This window comes from Aquarana catesbeiana, linkage group LG07, assembly GCF_042186555.1.
Source record: "Aquarana catesbeiana isolate 2022-GZ linkage group LG07, ASM4218655v1, whole genome shotgun sequence".
Taxonomy (NCBI): domain Eukaryota; kingdom Metazoa; phylum Chordata; class Amphibia; order Anura; family Ranidae; genus Aquarana; species Aquarana catesbeiana.
The window spans coordinates 125,996,718-126,007,724 of record NC_133330.1 but is presented as its reverse complement, the minus strand read 5'-3'; the positions used below and the strand labels follow the sequence as shown (position 1 = coordinate 126,007,724).

The 11,007-nt window shown below is 43.6% G+C and overlaps 1 protein-coding gene across 1 annotated transcript in view; it reads left to right on the top strand.

The window, feature by feature from the left end:
• The window catches only part of POLDIP3 (DNA polymerase delta interacting protein 3), a gene marked incomplete in the record, with an annotated part of 573,953 nt that overhangs the window by 114,726 nt on the left and 448,220 nt on the right, over positions 1 to 11,007 (top strand). Inside the window, 1 exon segment of the mRNA XM_073592662.1 lies at positions 4,000 to 4,333. Within this exon segment, the coding sequence (XP_073448763.1) occupies positions 4,000 to 4,333 (334 nt within the window).

Sequence of the window (11,007 nt, the reverse complement as noted above, 5' to 3'; positions counted from 1 at the left end):
ACACTGCGTTTTTGGGAATCCTAAACTGTTGGGGACGCTAGTATAGATCTGATCGGATCAGATATTGATGCGTTCAGATACTATACCACTAAGGGAGGTGTACGGTGCGTGCGTGGGTGTTAGCGCTACTGGCACTAACCTGACGCTGCCTGGGGCTGGTGCTTGCCATTTCACCAAAACGCTACCAAAAAAACTGTTAGCGATCACAGGGATCAGGCCTGACTCTGCGAATGCTGCAGTTATGCGTTTAGTGTTTTGTAAGTGACCGTGATCGATCGATACTGCACTTGGGTGGGCTGGGCCGAGCCGGGCGGAGGGGCAAAACGCAGGTGCTAGCAGGTATCTGGGCTGATCCCGCTAACACTGTGTTTTTGGGAACCCTAAACTGCTGGGGACGCTAGTATAGATCTGATCAGATCAGATATTGATGCGATCAGATACTATACCACTAAGGGAGGCGTATGCTGCGTGCGTGGGTGTTAGCGTTACTGGCGCTAATCTGACGCTGCCTGGGGCGACGCATATCACCGCCGGGCGATCAGGGGGCTAAATCTTTATTCGGCGGGTGCCCTGACACTATAAAAAATAAACAAACTAACCAGCGTCACCCGTAACGGTTATACAGTGATCAGTGGTGAAAGGGTTAACTAGGGGGCAATCAAGGGGTTAAAACATTTATTAGGTAGTATATGGGGGTCCCTGTCGCTATAAAACGCTGACGGCGAACCTAAATATTTACCTCACTAACTAGCGTCACCAGCGACACTAATACAGCGATCAGAAAAATGATCGCTTAGCGACACTGGTGACAGGGGGTGATCAAGGGGTTAAAACTTTATTAGGGGGGGTTAGGGGGGTACCCTAGACCTAAAGGGGGGTAATACTAACTGTCCTAACACTGTAAATGTCACAAACTGACACCAATACAGTAATCAGAAAAAAAAAAAAAAAAAACCTGCTGGTGTCAGTTTGTGACGGGGGGGGGGGTGATTGGGGGGGGATCGGGGGGCGATCGGGGGGGGGATCGGGGTGTTTTGTGTGCCTGGCATGTTCTACTGTGTGTGTGTGTGTTGTGCACTCACATTGCAGTCTTCTCTCCTCGGCCCGGAACGGAAAATACCGAGCCGAGGAGAGATGACATCATTTCCTCTGCCTCTGTGTACAATACAGAGGCAGGGAAATGATCCCATTGGCTGAGAGCGATCGCGAGGGGGGGGCCACGAATGGATGGCCTCCCCCTCACCTCCGATCGCCGGGGGAGATTTGCCGACCGCCGCTGGCACCGGGGGGGGGTCCGATCGGACCCCCCACCCGCGGGCAGGCAAGGACGTACATGTAAGTCCTTTTGCCTGCCCGTGCCATTCTGCCGACGTATATAGTCGTGCGGCGGTCGGCAAGTGGTTAATAAAGCATTTCAAAATTGAAGTTTGTTCTTTTTATGTCCATTTTTCAATGATTGTTCAAGTCCATTTGACTCTGCCTTTGGACAAGTGTAGACTAAGCCCAAAAAGGGCTAGAATACGCTTGTCCGACCTTTGCACTCTGCCTTCGGGTCAAGCATAGGCTAAGCCCAAAAAGGGCTAGCCTACGCTTGTCCGAAGGCAGAGTGCGAAAGAGTCCTTTGCTGTGCTGTTGTGCATCATATAAAACACAAATTGAACAAATTTATTTTCAGTCAAAAAATATTATTTAACAAAAATAAAAGGGTTGGGATCACAACTGGTGATAGGAGGGGGTTGGTTGCTTGCTCACTGTGGGGATTGGGGACGGGGTAATACTTGGGGCTGGCAATCATGCAAAATATCCTGCTGGTAGTTGGGTACAGGATGAGGGATGAAAATAGGAGGTTGAAGGTGAAAATTCACCGTAGAAGTGTGGGGTGTATAATGAGGTCTGGGACGGTATAGGTGGTGGTTGGCGTTGAGGACGGGGCTGATATTTAGAGGGGGGTGCTAGCACTGCTGAGGTCCCGGGGGCCATTGGGGGATCATGAGAAGCATTATATGGTTCACATGGAGGTGGCCCACCACTTAGTTTTGCTTATTGGTATTGCATAGCAATACCATAAATGCGATCCTTACAATGCTTCTCTTGGTCTCCCCCAATGTCCTCCAGGATGTGGTATAGGCTGCGGCAGAAGCAGACACGTGGGTTGCTGGTATCCAAAAATGCATCCACACTGCGCCTCTCCTGACGCTTTTCCTGCAGCTGTGTTAACACCTTGTTGTCTGCCTCGATATTGCAGCCGCCCCTCGTCTGACGTCCGCGGCCACGAACACTGCTACGACTGTGCCGCTCCCCACATTGACTGACAGTCGACACTGATTCCAAGGCCCTGGATTCCTGCAAAAGAACAAAATTGTTTACATTGACCTGTACATGGACAGACAGACAATGAGATTGCATGTGGAGATGGATTGCCAGTGCTCACCATGGGACTGGTGGGTCTGTCAACCTCTGCCTCTTCTGCAGCCTCCTCTCTTTGTCTAGCAATGTTAGAAGTTGTCCTGCAGACAATACAAAATGTATAAACTTAAATAGCCATGGAACATACCGCCTGAAAAGCAATGTACATAGGCAAATATATGAAAAAAACCAAAACTTACGGTTTGCTGTTGTTGTTTTTTCATATTTTGGCGTATGAACATCAAATTAGTGTGGTAGATGTGAGGTCTTTTGACAGGCGCTGGTGCTCCACTACGTGCTGCTTTCACTTCGTCTGTCAGGTCCCTCCTGACACGATCGCGTAGCGATTTCTGACGGCGCTGTAAAGTTTTGCTTAAAATAACGTTGAAAACAAGGGTTTATTTAATATGCAATCTTCATTTTACATTACACACAAACAGACCATGCATTCAAGGAAAATAGACATATGCAGACATATTGCATGCAAATGCAGACTGATTTTACTGTTGTGGGTTTATTAACACTTGATAAGGAGATTTTTATACCTACCTCACTTATATGGAGTGATTAAACCTTTTCCTATATAAGAATTAAAAACGAACGATAACAGTGCGAAAAGATAAACAATTACATTTATTTATACAGAAAAGGAATGTTAGAGATTACCAAATACAACGTGGAGGATACAACCGTAAAACAGAAACCAATGATACAAAATATTCCTATAATGGTCATACACATGCTAGCTAGAGATTAATAATATATTAAGGCAAAATCCTACAGTAGAAAAGGTTACAGAAAAGAAAAGAGACAGAAGATAACAGAGATACATTGTATAGAGAAGTCTTACGTAACCATCCTTCATCTAGACCGTCAGCACACAAGAGATGGGCAGTGATCTGTGTTGCAATATATACACATTTGTAACCCCCCCCCCCTTCCATATGCTAAGGCATTGCCACATTCTTTCAAGGGTGGGGGGTTGCACTTGGCCAACTGGAGGTCTTTACATGTCATAAACCCCTCTCTGCCCAACCCTATTTAAGTAAAACAAGTTTGGTAACAATACTACTCCCAGTCGGCCTCACATCCCCCAAGTGATTCCCTTCAAAGACAATACATCTATAAACCAGGTGGTAAACTGACACTATAAACAAAGCTTAAACCAGAGCTGTTTTATGATGTCAGCTGTTCTCAGAATGTCCAGGCAATTTCCTGACACAATGCTTTAAGTCATATTGCATGTCCATTTATGAATGTTGATTATCATTGAAGGTAAAAATCATAGGTCTCACATTTCCACATCACACTTTTAAAGTACATGTGAAATTTCATTATTTTTTTTTTTCTTTTTATTTAAGACATTTCTAAAATAGTACACCATAATGACATGATGAAAACTAAGTGTTAATCTACACTGAGATGAATGAGAAAAACAAAAACAAAGTATCAATCTACAACATATCAAAAGTGAAGGGTTCTGAATACTTGAATGAGGATCGATGGAAAGATTAATTTGGGTAGCGGGTGGGGGGGTTGTTTACTAATGTTTTTTGTTTTTAATCTTTTTTTTCTTTTTGTTTTTTCGTCTAGGGTTAGTAACAGAGTAACTGTGAGATCCAAATTGCAGCCTTCAGTAAGTGGCCGTCCACTTGTCACCAGTTTCCCAAGAACTTTTGATGCTCGACAGAAAATTGGTGTAATGGATGCACGTCTCAAATTAGGAATAAAAGATGCCAGGGAAAAACTGATAGCCAAAGATGCTCGCTTCCGTATAAATGGTAAATTACAGGATGCTCGGCAAATGCTGAATTCCAGGATGGATGCACGAGAAAAGATAAGTCTTAAGAGGAGTGCACCAGCAGTGGCCATTCACTCTCCAACTTTTTGGGGCTCTTCTGCAATAAACCTCACTAAGACCATCCAGGCAAGTGGAAAAATTCTGCGTTTTGTGTTGTTATTCGTCAGCTACAATAGTTTGTTCATTCTTTCCTAGTGATGCACTTAACATGAGAGTATTCCAAATTTATAGAGGAGGTTAAAAAAAAAAAAAAAAAAAAATCGTACTTTTTTTTTTTTTTTCTTGTTGTTCTTGTTGTTACATGGACATGTTCTATAACATTGTTGCATCTCCTCTAGACAGGAGCATTAAAGAATAAGTTTCCCTGAAATACCTCAAGAATGGGATTTTTAAGGCAATTGTAGAAAATGGAGATTGTATATATGTGTGTATGTATGTGTGTGTATATGTGTATATATATTTATTAGTACAATTTAAACATAACATTTTCCCCGAAGGGGAACCCAAGCTAAGAACAAAGAAGCACACATGTACATGTATCATAATGTAAATAATATCACAAATGGCATCACCCCACTACACATAAAATACCATCCATGAAGTAAATGAATGATGAGTAGTGGTAATATCCAACACATTGCAATATATGTATGAAAATATAATATTCTTCGGGACTGATGCCACTTCTGAAAATATAGAATATGAATATATATTGAAATCCTAATGGATAAGTATAGGACATGATTAAGAAAAAGAGAAATCCCTTCATTGGGACTTTTAAGGCAGCATATACTTGGGTAATGCAAAAAAGTCAATTTTATTAAACATGCATAAAAGTATTCGATCATAAAGATGATCGATGATAAACATCAAACTTTATACAAAAAAATACATACAAAAAGAGAAAAAAACAACAATTTACATAAACGGGTATAGGACATGAGAAACATTTTTAACATTTTCAAAAATACAAAACTTAAATTTCCCAAATATATTATTGGAAAGAGCATTCCTTCAGCACTGATGACCATCTTTCAAGTCTGCAGAAAATACGCCTTTCATCACATATGGGGCTCACTGGATGAATCCTAAAAGGGCACCAAAAACATGGAACGGGGGAGACCCAAAGTTTTCGATTGGAAAAACTGGGAAAAAGAAGGGGAGTTGTAATTTGTAAGAAATATTTCTTACAAATTAATACAACTCCCCCTCTTTTTCCCAGTTTTTTTTCAATGTTTCTCATGTCCTATACTTATCCATTAAGATTTCAATATATATTCATATTCTACTCTGTATTTTCAGAAGTGGCATCGGTCCCTGAAGGTTATAGTTTCATGCGTATATCAAAACATGTTGGCTATTACCACTACTCATCATCATTCATTTACTTCATGGATGGTATTTTATGTGTAGTGGGGTGGTGCCATTTGTGATATTTGTATTACGATACATGTACATGTGTGCTTCTTTGCTTGGGTTCCCCTTCTGGGAAAAATGTTTTTATCATGCTTAAATTGTACCAATAAATTTTCAATCTTTTTATGAATATATACACACAATCTCCATTTTCTATAATTGCCTTAAAAATCCCGTCGTTGAGTTATTTCATATTATTTAGGGATGATGGCAATTTACATGTCAACCCGCATGACGTGTGTGTGTTTTTTTATTTTTTTTTTTTTAGGATAAGTTCCCTTTCTGGTATAAAAAAATAAATGCACATTGCAGGGCATCCTAAATATGGGTGTAACATGGTCCAAAGGTGAACTTAATCTTTAAAGCAGAAAGTGGTTACTATAAGGTTTGGAGTATACTTATTTGCGTTTTTTTTTTTAAAAGGGTGGCAGCTGGAATTGTACTTAAATTTGTGTGGACTGCTCCATGGAGACCCGATTGAGTTCTATGTACTTTGATCCCAGGTCTAGCAGTGGATAGAAGAAGATTTTTACTAACGGAAAAGGAATTGGCGCAAGGGACATCTGCTTTTAAAACAGAGCTGCAGGCTCCTTCAGAAACACTGTCAGCAGCTGCAAATTTAGTTGCTGACTTTTAATTTTATGGCACTTAGCTGTCCACGAATCCAGCAGTCTCTTCACCTGAGCTGATTTTTCAGTCGGCTCTCCGGTGCTGCCGCCTTCACAGCCATTTCCCTACTGTGCCTGCGCAAAGCACGCTGCGCTTTGTGATTGGCCATGTGGCAGGGGAATGAGGAAGGGTATTGAACTACCGGATGAAAATCTGGTACCCGATTCCCCCCTGCAAGGTGCCAAATGTGACAGCGGGGGGGGGGGGGGGGGGGTGAAAGGTGAAGGGAGGAGGCATATAAGCAGAGCTTCCTCTTTTGGGTGGAGCTCCGCTTTAAGTTCTGTCCCCTTGTGCTGATTTTTCTTTGATTTTTGACTGCACTTTGGGTTTAATTTTTGGGTAAATATGAATTTTTTTTTTTTTTTTTCTTTTTTGCGTGAATATTTCATATTTATTATTTGTAGCCAGCAGGTGGTGCAGACTACTTTTTCTGCCTTTGAGTCATGTTCAAATTTGGTAAAAATGGGCATTAAAATGATTTTGTTTCAGAATGCACATGAATTTTCTCTTGCTACCAGGACTCCATTAATGGTTTTAGACCAAGGAAATCAGTGATGGATGATCTCTGGTAATACTAGATTATGTTAGCATGTTATCAGATGTTTGGAACAATGTGTGTAAGTATTCATTTATAAGCATGAAAAGAAATCCCTGAAAAGTGTGGAAGTTACTGCGTGTTGCTATAATTAAGTTTTTTACATGGGTTAAAAAAAAGACACAAGCCCATCAAGTTTAACTAAGGCCTTATTCACACAGGTGTAGTTATGTGTACATCTGTGTGAAGGGCAGTCCTTCCCTACATGGGATGCACAGGTGTACCGTGCAGCCAGTCCCATTCATGTTTGTCGGGATGCCATGACTGCACAGATGCTAGACCCAATTTTACAGCCATGTGTGCGTGTCCCCGAATGCAGACTGTACATTCAGGAACACGTGCCCACAAATTGTCAAATGGGTATCAGTAGCACTGTTGATGCAGCTGCTGCATCCCTATAGACATGAATAGGACTGCCTGCATGTGGATGCATGGAACACCTGTGCATCTTATGCGGGTGGAGATGGCCCTGTGCATGGTTGTATTTATAGATACACCCATGTGAATGATGCCTCTATATAGATCTAAAAAGGAGTGGAAGGATCCGGAAAGGTGGTTAATTCCTTTCTTTTTTTTGTTTATAAATTCTCTATTTAGAAACAAAAATTCATAACCCAAGCATACTGTGGTACAGAAAGATCAACAAACATTGTTTGTATTATAGTTCACCTCGACGGGTCCCACCATCTAGAATGGGCATGTTGACTAATTGATAACCTGAACATTTAAATCAAGGGCTGATTAGTGGACTTTGAGTCGAGGCTAACTGTATCCCAATTATTTTTAAATGCCTAACATTGAGTATTAATATCAAGAAAGATGGGATCGGCCCGCCGGCCAAACACATAAGAAAAATTACCAAGGGAGGTAAAGTAGGGTGGGAGAAAGAAAGGAAAAAAGAGAAAAAGGGGGGGGGGGGGGAGGATATGGGTGAGAAGAGGTAGGGAGAAGGAACCTTCCTCTAGTCTCCACGCCACCACCCCCACACCCATCTCGAACTTCCCCTTTTCTTATTTCTCTCTCGTTTTTGGCTGGGAAAATTAATCAGCAACCTTGCACACTCTGAGTAGAAGAATTCGAGCCAGTAGAACCATTTTTTAAGGAACTGTTCTCTGAGACCCCCCCCTCTGTGGCCACCAGGTCCTCCATTTTATTAATGTCGGCCACCTTTCTCAACCAAACCGCCACACCGGGAGGCTCCATCCGCTTCCAAAACGGGGGGGAATACAGCTTTTTGCTTCTGTGACCAGGAGAGGTAAAATGCATTTCCTGTAGGCTTTACTTGGGATTCCATGGTGGTATAAGAGGAAGAATTTGGGAGTCATGGGAAGCTCCCGGTCTGTAAACTTCTGCAAGATGCAGTGAACCTCTGTCCAGAAGGGGGTCATGGATCTGCATGACAAGAAAATGTCTAACGGGGACTCTGGTGCCTTCCCACATCTCCAACATAAGTCCGAACTCTGGCGATGTAGAGAGGTCTATGACTTCTGGGGGGTGTGATGAGTAGCTGGTATGCTAGTGAGAACGTATGACGCACTGGTTCTCGATCCGAGCATATTGGCTCAAAGGGCGTCAGTGGCCTCCCAAGGGGCTCCGGAGAGGGCTGTGATCCTATGAAATGGGCCAACTGAAGCTTTTGCCAGAAGATAAGATTCCCCAAAAGAGGATCTTCCATGATGTTTTCTCTTGACAACCACTTTCCATTGATGATGAAGTGGCGAAGCTGAGATCGTCCGATCTCTTTCAGACCTTGGAATCTGATGTCGCTAAGTCCCGGGCTGAAGGCCAGGTTCCCGATCACGGAAGTGAGGGGTAGGGTGCGACTGAATGATCGTGCAAAGCTTTTTGGGCGATCCGCTGTGTCTCTCCCACCGTGGGATGCTTTGTGGCCCGGCATGGTAGATTTTTCTGGCACCAAGGCAACCCACCCAGCTCTATTCCCGTCATGAGCTGCTCCACTTGGACCCACTGTTTTAGCGGCCCGTGGCATCACCAGTTTATAATTCGCAACATGTAACCGGCCATGTGATAGAAATTCAGGTCTGGCAAAGCCATTCCGCCCAACAGTTTAGGAAGACGCAAAGTTGACTGGGCTAGCCGCGGAGGCTTCTGGGCCCAGATAAACTTAACGAGCGTTCGATTCACCGCTCTAAAACTTGCTCGGAATTCAGACTGGGAGGGCCTGCAAGTGATAGAGCAGCCTGGGCATAACGTTAATTTTTATTATACTGCATCGAGCAAACCAGGAAAATATGCCCTTCTGCCAGTTCAGGAGGTCTTTTTTGATGCCTGACAGCAGGGGGGGAAGTTTGGAGGGAAGATATTCTCCTTTCTACTGGGTAGGAGGATGCCCAGGTATTTAATGTGGGACCCTGCCCACTTAAAAGGAAAATCTGCCCGTAGGAGGGTATTTAGAGAGGCCGGCATAGAGACGTTGAAAGCCTCTGATTTCTTGGAGCCATCGGGCGGCACAGTGGTGTAGTGGGTAGCACTCTCGCCTAGTAGTAAAAGGGTCGCTGATTCGAATCCCAACCACGACACTACCTGCCTGGAGTTTGCATGTTCTCCCTGTGCTTGCATGGGTTTCCTCCGGGTACACCGGTTTCCTCCCACACTCCAAAGACATGCTGGTAGGTTAATTGGCTTCTGTCCAAAATTGGCCCTAGTATATGAATGTGAGTTGGGGGCCTTGGATTGTGGGATCCTTGAGGGTAGGGACTGATGCGAGTGTGCGATGTATGTGTGGAGTGCTGCGTAAATTGGCGGCGCTATATGGATACCTTAAATATATAATGGGGAAGCATCTTAATGAGACACAATATACAGGGATAGGGACAATTGTAGACACGCACCCACACTCAGGTTGAACTGGATGGACTGGTGTCTTTATTCAACCTTACTATGTAACCTTGAAGGACAGCTCTCCATACTACTTCAGTTCTGTTATCAGGTTTCAAATGGATATCAGGGGGTTGGTCACGAAAAACAATAGGTCATCAGCAAAAGCCACTATTTTTGTGGACAGATCGTCACTTATGCGAAGGCCCGAGATGTTGGGATTGTCCCTCACCGTGCTCAGGAAGGGTTCAAGGGTCAGAATAAATATCAAGGGGGACAGGGGGCATCCCTGCCTCGTCCCATTAGCTATCCCAAAGGGGGAGGAAAGGTGGCCATTCATCTTTACTTGAGCTGATGGTCTGGAGTAGATAGCTTGAATCCAGTGCAGCATCCGCTGGCCTAAACCTATATGACGGAGGGTCTTGAACAGGAATGGCCAATGTACCCTATCGAACGCCTTTTCGGCGTCGGTCGATAGGAACAGCATCGGGGTCCCCCTTGTTTTAGCAGCATGTATAAGACTAACTGCCTTGGTGGTATTGTCCCTTGCCTCCCTCGAGGGAACAAAGCCCACCTGGTCCGAGTGAATAAGCATTGGGATCAGCTCCGTCAGGTGCATTGGGAGGACCTTGGTGAAGATCTTTAGAAAAAAAGAGACCCCCATCATGTCACCCAGAGCATGGTAGTCCCATCCCTATTGGAACAAAGCAGATAACCCCCTCAAATGGGACTTTGACAGACCACCTACTCAATAATGAATAAAATATTATCTTTTAATGATATAGATTAAAAAACATATAAAATCTACATATGACAAAAATGCACAATGTGTATCGCCTGGAAAACAAAACAAACTATACACATAAACACCATACAGTGTAAATGCCCTAATGCCGACGCGTTTCCGGTATGAAGTGTTCTAATACCTTCCTCAGGGGCTGAGGGTTCAAAAAGGTTTTTTACATAAGTATTGATTCCAGAGTAATGATTCCATGTATAGACAGGCAATGGAGATAATAGAGTCCGTTCTAGTATTGCATGGCTGTCAGATTGTGAGTGTTGGGCGGATTTTTAAGTGCATGGTGTCTGCAATATCCTGTAATCTGTGCCAATGTAATTCCCATAGAGGTATAGGGGACAAGCAGTCACTGGAGCCTAGAATATCAGCTGAGTGACCAAAGGATGAATATCCAAATGTCCCTGGAACGGTGTATCTTGCAGATGTCTCGGTCTGGCGTGTGGCGTGCTGTCACTAGGCTCCAGTGACTGCTTGTCTCCTATA